This window comes from Vombatus ursinus, unplaced genomic scaffold (assembly GCF_900497805.2).
Source record: "Vombatus ursinus unplaced genomic scaffold, bare-nosed wombat genome assembly UNPS02013879.1, whole genome shotgun sequence".
NCBI lineage: Eukaryota > Metazoa > Chordata > Mammalia > Diprotodontia > Vombatidae > Vombatus > Vombatus ursinus.
In genome coordinates, this window is record NW_020953657.1 from 1 (window position 1) to 9,031 (window position 9,031).

The following is a 9,031-nucleotide window of genomic DNA, read 5'->3' on the forward strand; positions in this document are numbered from 1 at the left end:
ACTGGCTCGTTCGCTCTCCCACTCGCTCGTTCGCTCTCCCACTGGCTTGTTCGCCCTCTCGCTCGCTCGTTCGCTGTGCGTTTCGCGCCGGTGCCAAGGAGAGGGGGAAGGGCCGAAACGCTTTCTTTCCTTTCTCCCTCCAAAGGTCCGGACTCTGGCGGCGCTGCCAAGGCCGCTGGTTTTATAGCAGCGGCAGGAAGTGGGGGGGACGGCCCTCTGTGACAGTGGTCCCCTTACCTCTGTGACCCCTGCGGGCCCCGCCCGCCCGCAGGCGGTCCCGGGGACTCTGGACCGCCTGCTCACCTCCCTTGTACGTACGCGCAGGTACACGCAGACAGGTACGCACAGGTGTACACAGGCAGACAGGGACACGTGGTACACAGAATAAGACGCACAAACACACAGAGGTACATGCGCACACACAATGCACACGGGTACACAGGCGCGCAGACACACAAGAACAACCCACCTCCCTGGCTTCTTTCAAACTAAAGCTTTATTGAGGTGTTTGGGTCCTTTCGGCTCCTCCTCTTCCTCCTCCGGAGCCTGGGGGGGGGGTGTCGCGGGGTGGGTGTAAAGCCAGTTTGATCAATACTGATTAATTGGGCCGTGACTGTCCGAGAGTGGGAGGGAAGGAGAAAAGAGTGCCAAGGTCTTAGGGGAGGGGAGCGCTGGCCTCCATGCTGGTGCTGATTTCCGTTCTTTTCACAAAGCAGCGAGGTCCTCACTCACTGCCCCTCCCTCTTCCTCCCCCTTCCTCCCCCTGCCTCCCCCAAGCTCGAACAGCTTCAGGTGAATTCCAGAATTTGAAACGTTTTCTTTTTTAAAGAGTTCACTGAATAAATAAAAGAAGAAAGTGGAAAGAAAGGTCCCACCCTCCCCAAGAGCTGGAGGTCTTTCTTGAACTATTCCCAGGACCCTCCTCCTCCCACCTGCGATGGATGGTGGCAGACCCCAGGCCCACCAGACCAAAAAGGGGCTGGCCTCATCACTTTGGGAGCCGGGCTCTTCCTTATTCTTAGGAGGGTGTCACGATCCCTGAAGGATCCACCTGGGGCATCCTTGGCAGATCAAAGCCGAACCCTCTTCCCTTGAGGAAAGCCAGGATCGATCAATTAGAAAGCTTTAAGAAAAAACCCTTTTCTGTAGGCTGGTGGCAGAGAAGCAGAAGAAACATAGGCTTGGGGAGAGGGAGGTCTTGCCAAGAACTCTTTATTGTAACCCTCACCTGGAGCCGGGGAGGCCGATGCCGATCCCCTCCCACTGACTCATTAAATGTGCGCAACACATTCCAAGCACGAATTAAGAAATGCAAACAGAACCAAAAATATATATATATATATGTATATATATATGTGAGGGCCTGTCTGATGTTGGCTACTGCCAAGTGAGAGTTGTGGCAAGATGGGGTAGGAACAAGATATTAGGAAGTAACCGGAGCTCACGCTCCTGAGGCAGTGGGCAGTGCTATGTGGAGCTGTGAGAAGCTGGGGAAGGAACAGGATACAAGGAAGTAGCTGGAGCACGTACTCCTGAGGCAGGGGCTGTGCCACGTGGGAGTGGGACGGCAGAGAACGAGTTTCCTTTGTCTAGCCCCCTTCCCTAGGCACCACGCTAACCCCAGACGCCTCCTTCCTGTGTCCAAACCTGACTTCCTGAGTCACGTATTCTCCCTATGTGTAGCACTGACCCCAGACGCCTCCCCCCAGTATCTGGGCCCGACTTCCTGCGTCACGTACTTTCTCCTTTGTCTATGCACTGATCCCTTACGCCTCCTTCCAAATATCTAGGCCCCACTTCCTGTGCCACGTATGCTCCCTTTGTCTGGGCACTAGCGCTAGACATCCCCTTCCGATATCTGATCCTATGACGAGTCACTATGGGCGGGCTGAGGAGGAGGGACGAGGAAGGTACTTAAAGAACTGTAGGGACTGGAGCGTGCTCACTTTTTCTCCTGCTTGCGCGCGTGTACTTTCCTGCCTGGCCTTGCTGTGATGATCATTGAATAAAGTTCAGGTTTTGCACCTCTTGGTCGGCTCGTTTCTGGTAAATCCGGGTGACCTCCGAGGACCGGTGAGTATGACCCTGGTTGCCTGATCTGGCTGAAAGAGAGTGCGCGGTTTGGACCGGAACAGGGAAAGGCCTCCTGGAGGAGATGGGATTTTAGGTGGGACTTGCCAGGAAGCAGAGATGAGGCAGGAGAGTGTTCCAGGCATGAGGGACAGCCAAAAAAAATGCCCAGAGTCCAGAGATGGAGGGTCTTGTTGGTGGAACAGCCAGGAGGCCGAGGTCACTGGATCAAAGAGTACAAGGTGTGACAAGACTAGAAAGGGAGGAGGAGCCAGGTTACAGAGGGCTTTGGATGCCAAACAGAACATTTTGTATTTGTTCCTAGAGGTGACAGGGAGCCCCAGGAGTTGAGTAGGGGACTGACATGGGAAGATCACTTCAATGGCTGAATGAAGGATGGACTCAAGTGGGGAGAGAAAGAGGCAGGCAGACCTCCCCCCCCCCCCCAGCAGCTACTGTAATAGTCCAGGAGTGAGGGAATGAGGGCCGTCATCAGGGTGGGGGCCATGTCAGAGAACAGGGGGGGGCGTATCTGAGAGATGTTGCAGAGGTGAAATGGACAGGCCTTGGCTGTCAGAATGGATGTAAGGGGTGAGACACCGGGAGTCCAACAGGGTTCCTAGGTTGGGAGCCTGAGGCATGGGGAGATGGGGATGGACTTTAGAGTAAAAGGGAAGGTTAGGAGGGAGGGTTCAGAAGGAAGGATGACGAGTTGTTTTGGACACATTTGAGTTTCACACGTTTATTGGACATGCAGTTTCGAGATGTTGGAGGCAGCTGGAGATGGGAGGTTGGAGGTCAGCAACAAAGATGGAACAGGGTTAAGTCCCAGCTAAATAAACACCCATCTTTTAGAGGAACGCTTTCCCAATTCCTGGCATCCTACTGCTTTTCTTTCTTAATCATTTCTAATTGATCACGTGAGCCCCTGAGAACTAAGATGGTTTTTGCTTTTGTCTCCTGACAGGACTTAGCCCAGTGCCTGGCACATAGTAGGCACTTACTAGCCCCTTTCTCACTCCAGCCCATTCTAATCTGAAGTCCCTAACTGCCCACATATGAGCCCATTTCCTTCTCTTATTGACACACGGATCTTCAGGCTAGCTGGTATCTTAATGTCCTTGTCAGAACAGCAATTCTGTGGTTTTTGCTCATTCGGCAAAAGAAAATGAGAGGGAGGTGTCAAGCATTATGGCCAAGGAAGTGATGCTCATTCCCAAGATTCTCTTTGGCCATCAAGGGAAGATGTCCTGCTCCCAAAGGCATGCCTTGACCATGTGTGAGGGATGCTCAACCTCTCAGCTCCAGGAGGTCCATCATTCCAACAGGGTCTCAGGGCCCTTCCTTCTAATCCGCCTTGCCACGCTTGCTGTTCATGTTCATCGTCAGTACCATTGGGAGATTTCCCTAGGGATGAGCCTGAGAACTGAAGAGGGCCGGGGCACCTGCCGAGGGGTCACTCACCTGGAAGGAGTTGGACTGGTATTTGTGATACTCGGTGTTGGATTTCAGGTCATCAATGTCTATGGTGGGCAGTCCTGAGATGAGAAGTTCCAGCTCCTGCTCCGTGCAGATGGAAATGAGGCGTTTGGGGATGATCTCATAGAAACCCTCCAAAAAGGCTGCCGACTGTTTTCGGATAGCTCCTGTAGGAAAGAAAAGCCCCAGTGGGCTAGAATGCTAGAATGCCTCCCTATCCCCTTCGCTATGAGGAGAACCTGTTGTTTCTACATTTTAGATTTCCCTCAGTGCTGAAAGTGAGGTCATAGCCAAGAGTGGAAACATCATTTGCCAGCAAGTAAACCAGGCCCTGGTAAAAGTGGTAGTCCTCACTTTTCATATCTGTGTACCTAAAGACAAGCACAACCCGCTATGAAAAGAGGGTGAGAGGAGCTGGGGGGCAGGGGAGCAGCATTGGTCCCAGCCAGGCCCGATAGGGCAGGATGCCCATTTCCTCACCGGACTGACTTGCCCAGGATGTGCTTGTAGAAAGATCGGGTGAAGTAGCACTCTAGAAGCCGGTTGTCACATACAGCCTTGGCCACAATGCGCCCGACAAATTTGAAGTAGCTGAGATGGTTGGGATTGCAGTGGGAGGAGGGATGGATGGTGTAGGTGACCCGGTCACCGGGTGAGGTCCGGAACAAGGCGTACATGGAATTAAACATCTCTCGGGAGATGATCGTGTACTGCTCTCGGAGGAGGCCCCCAGCATCCTGGCCTTCTTCTCCTTCAAACACTATGTACCTGGTGTGGGGGAGATGGGATGTGAATGCCATTAGCACCCCATCCCAGCAGCAAGCCCTGGAAACACTGCCTGCAGGCTCCCCAGAGAAAGTCCCCAGTCCTGGCCCTGGCCCTGCTCCCATGCCCATTCAGGCCACTAACAAATAAGATCATAGGATTTTGGGCCAGAATTATAAGAGACCTAGGAGATCGTCTAGACAAACCCTCATTTGGGAGATGGGTCGACTGAGGGCCAGAAGTTGATGAAATTAAGGCCACTCAGCCAGGATTCAGGTCTTTTAAATCCCTAATTCAGTGCTTTTCTGTTGGCCAACAAAGCCCCGATCTCTTGCAGTGTGGGGTGAAAGTGAGGACGAGGGTGCCTGAGGTGGGGGTGGGGTAAAGATGTTGCCTGAACTCTCAACCCAAATGAGATCACTCTGACAGACATCTACTCCTGGCTCCCATGATCCCCTGAGAGTCTGCCTTTGGCTAAAGGCCAACTGGGCCTCTGCCAAAGAACAGGGTGAACCTCTTAAAATTTGAGGTGATGGTGATTGATAAGCAGGTGCAATGCTGGATGTGGAGGTTGAGGCCTGAGATAGGAAGGCCGTCTCTGCTATTTAGGAGTCAACTTGGAGTCAAGCAGACAAGCCACCTGGCCATTTTGGGGGGGGCGCGGTGGCAGCTCTAGAGATTTGGGGGGATCATTAGAAGTGATTTCCTACATGTTTCCCCAAGTGTCATACTTCAGATGGCTGAAAAGTAGCTGGCGTGTGAGTGTGTGTGTGTGTGTGTGTGTGTGTGTGTGTGTGTGTGTGTGCGCGTGCATTTGGGTGCGGGGGGGAAGAGGTGAGGTGAGCGCATTTTTTCCTCCCCATTCACCCAGTGCCCTCACAATCGATTATTCATTTCCTCTGGGGATTTTCCATGCAGCTCGCGGTAGGAGTCTTCAAACACATGGTCACGGCGGACGTGCACAGCCATGTCTTCTTTCCGGAGTCCCTCATCTAGACGCTCTAGCTCTTGGCGGAAATACCTGGGGAACAGGGAGGAGGAAGACTTCAGTCTGGTCATCCTATGGGAACATGGGAGGGAAGGCAGGGGTGTGGGCAGACAGCAAGTCTGGACTAAGTTAAGACAACAGAGCGAAAGGAACCCCTAACAAGTAGCTGGGGGTTGAGGGCTTAGGAATATATTCCAAGACCCAATTTGTGGGAGCATGAAGGCACACAGGCACCCCCACATAGCAGCCATTTACCATCGCTCCCTACATTTCCCTCAAGTGAGGCAATAGGCAGTGGACTTGGAATAACCCTTCCCCATGGGGCCTAGACCTGCAGACTCAGATCATGCCCATGTATACCCAGAGAGAAGAGGACAACCACGGGCCCTTGAACTATCTGCTTCAAGCCCAGGGTGGCCAACAGGACCCGAAACACAATAACTGACTACCCAAGATTGTGGCATTCTAGGGCTCGTGCTACGTGACAAATTGTAGAATTGGAATGTAGTCTGACCAAGTGTCCCTACCCCCCGCCCCCCTCAATCCCCCGCCTTCATTTTACAGATTGGGAAACTGGACAGTGACAGTCAGTACCGGTGTGCAGGCCAGGAAGCCTCACTACCAGGGGCCCAAGTGCTTTGTATGCTCGAAAGAGTGACTGACACAGATGTGTCCTTTGTCTCCCCAGGAAGGAATCAGGCTCAGCACCCACAGTGGCCCCCACTTCTATACCACGTCACATACTTGCGCTTAACATCGAAGTCGAGCACGCGGATGTAGTCCACTAGGACAGCAAAGGGCCCGTCTGCGAGATGGGTGGTGGACTGGCGTAGGATCTGATTTAGCACAGTGCGGTGAGTCTCTGAGGACAGGGGAGACAATGGGCATCAGGATGGGTGCTTGTGATCTGAGTCCTATCTCCCCTAGCTCCACGGACATGTCACGTGCAGAGTCTGGCCGGGCCCCAGTGATGGAGGCACATGCCCCTTGGCCAAGCTTGAGCTTAAGCCCCTGCTAGGGTTGAAGTGTGTGTGAGAAGGGTAGGTCCTCAGATGTCAGGCTGTCCATCCTCCTTCCCGTTTGGTCTCCCAACTCTCAACTAAGGAAGGGCAGGCTGAAGTTGGAGACATGGGATTCTGTTGCCTGACTCTTTAGGGTAGCTTTGGGGCCAACCTAGGCTAGCATGATCAACTGTACTCCACTGATCCTTCCCAAGGGCATCTAGGGAAGGACAGCTCTCCTCTCCTCCTCACCTGCAAACCGAAGAAATTTCTGTGTGTCTGGGGGCAGGCTGGAGGAAATGTGCATAGATGAGGGCTCTCGGGAGAAGAAGGGGTCCAGGGAAGAGGGGGTGGCAGGGGTCAAAGGAGCAGGGGAGAGTGGCAGTGGCTCATCCTTGATGTGAGCCAGCTGGCTTTCCCGCGTGTCCCCAACAGGTGGCTTACTCTCCCGTTCAGTGGCATGAACCAGAAAGAAGGCTTTGACAGCAGGCTGCAGCACTGGGGAGGGGGAACAGGAAGAAGGGATGAGCAGAGCAGATTACACCTTGGACCAGCAAAGGAAGGAAGACGGGGCCCACTGCCCGGGAGGCCCCATGCGCTCACCTAGCACTGCATGTTGATCATGGGATTCTTCGAGCTCCTTCAAACACTCGCCCAGCATGTCCCAGAGTTCATCTAGGCTCAGCTGCTCACTAAGCAGGGGAAGATCAGGGGGTCTCTCTTCTTTCTCCTTCTCGCTCTGTTGGCTTCCTTCGGAGCCTGGGTGGGAAGGAGAAACACATGAAGGCCAGATACTCCAAAGCCTTCCTGGTGGCCCAAGTGGTCGCCCCTGACTGTCCGGGCAGAACGGGGGATCCCCAAGCACAGGGTCTCGTGTCCAACAGACACAAAAGACCTTCACCGAGTGCCAACCAGACGGCAGTTTCTCGAGGGCTTTTTGGAGCAGAGGTTTTTCTCCAACCAGACTTGGAGGCCAAGTTTTCTTCAAAGGGTCGGATGCACAGAGATGTGCAGGCATACTTTTAAGTGGTAGGCCCTCCCAAAAGGAGATAGGTCAGCGCAAGAGCCCTGTGCCCACCGCTAGTCAAGCCACTGCCACATTAGCCTGGGAATGGGTTGCTCCATACAGGTTCCAAGGCCAGGTCTTCCCATCTCCTTGGGACAAGAGCATGGTACTGACCAATGGACTGGGTATCTTGAGAAGCAGGGGATGGCTGGTCCACATCCATGGGAGACTCATCCCTCCGGGAAGCAGCCTCAGACTGGCTGGACTCCGACTGGACAAAATGGGAGACATGGCTAGTCACCAGGAAGTCTGGGTCCCTGCTTCCTCAAGCAGGGGCCCTTCCCACAGGTAACAGAGAGGATAGTGACCCTTCATTGCCCTTCTGTCAGCATTCAGGACCTGATACAACAGGATCAGAAGAGAAGCTAAAGCTGCCTCAGAAGGCAAGCAGAGGTGCCTGGAGCCAAGCTGTCTGGTGGTCCTTCCTGCACTTTGCTCCATTCTTCCCCAGTACTGTTGCCCTTTCCTCCCCAGCTTGCTCTTCCTAGGGAAAGGCTTGGTCTACACTGTGGTACAAGGCCTTCCTAGACACAGGCTTCAGAGTTCTCTTCTCTTCTTTCTGGGTCAAGGGGGCAGGGCCACTCAGGCATTGGTATTGCAAGCCACCACGTCACCCTCCTGAGCAGGGCCCCCAATCATTTCGGCGCTCTTGAGGACCCAGGGCTGCGGCAGGGTGTGTGTTCAAGTGTGCAGGGCCCCAAGGGGTGCTGTTCAGGGTGACCAAGGTGGCTTGGCTACCTCCCCACTCCTACTCAGAACCCAGAAAAGAGATCTGAGGAAGGTTCAATTAGGCAACTAAGAGGGTCAGGGCTGAGCCCACACAAAGGAAAGAGAAAAACCGAGAAATGAAACTTAACTTCTGCTCCCTAGAAGCATCTGGACATTAAGCTCATGGACAAGCACAGAGTGGGGAGTGTGGTGGGGGTGGGGAAGAAGAACAACACGCGGATGAAGAAAGAAAAAAGAAAATGAACAAATGAGAGGCCCCAGGCATCATGCTAACCGTTGCTGCTTGCTGCTGTCTCCGCGCCCTTTGACCCTCATGTACCATTTGTATAATGGCATCAGCCTCAGCCTCCAGCTGCCAAACAGCTGCCTGGATGCTGCTAGCCGAGCCCAGGCTGGAGGTACCTGGGAATGGGGAGCAGATAGAAGGCCCTTCAGGCTGCAGAAAGAGGGCAGAAGCAACCCCGGGGAAGCCGCAGCGGCTGGTGACCAAGGGGTGTTCCAAGGGCACAGCCGCAGGGCACCGAGCAAAGCCAGAAAGAGTGAGTCCTCACCCCCTCCCCCTACAGCCCCTTGGATGAGGAAATGGAATAGAGACCAACCACCGGCTGGCATCCTGTGCCTCAGCTCCAGACCTGGACAAGGTGGGCCCCTGGCTAAGTGGCCTACCTAGCCTGCCTGTCTGCTTGGCCTTCTTGTTAGCTCTGCGTGTGTCATCTCGGAGCTGAATGATGACCTGCAGCACACGCAGGAAGAACTTCTGCGTGGACGTTTTTGACGTCAGCATGGACATGGACGGCAGGTGGAGCTCTCGACCGCCCAGTGGGCGCTTCTGAGATGCCACGATCACCACATTCTCAGCTGTGTCAAACCTAGGGGGCCGGGCAGGGGGGTGTTTTTGCTGTGCTTGTGGCTATGTGAGTGTGAGAGAGAGAA

The 9,031-nt window shown here is 54.1% G+C and overlaps 1 protein-coding gene across 1 annotated transcript; it reads right to left on the reverse strand.

Annotated features, from left to right (window-relative positions):
• Window positions 1–2,796: 2,796 nt before the first annotated feature.
• LOC114040622 (E3 ubiquitin-protein ligase HUWE1-like) lies at window positions 2,797–8,967 on the reverse strand (the record flags this gene model as incomplete). Its single annotated transcript, XM_027858729.1, has 9 exons — window positions 2,797–3,716; window positions 4,030–4,317; window positions 5,195–5,335; window positions 6,047–6,164; window positions 6,556–6,801; window positions 6,907–7,062; window positions 7,484–7,580; window positions 8,373–8,500; window positions 8,765–8,967. Coding segments are annotated over 9 exons (1,423 nt in total), but the record flags the coding sequence as incomplete, so codon positions are not given.
• Window positions 8,968–9,031: the final 64 nt, after the last annotated feature.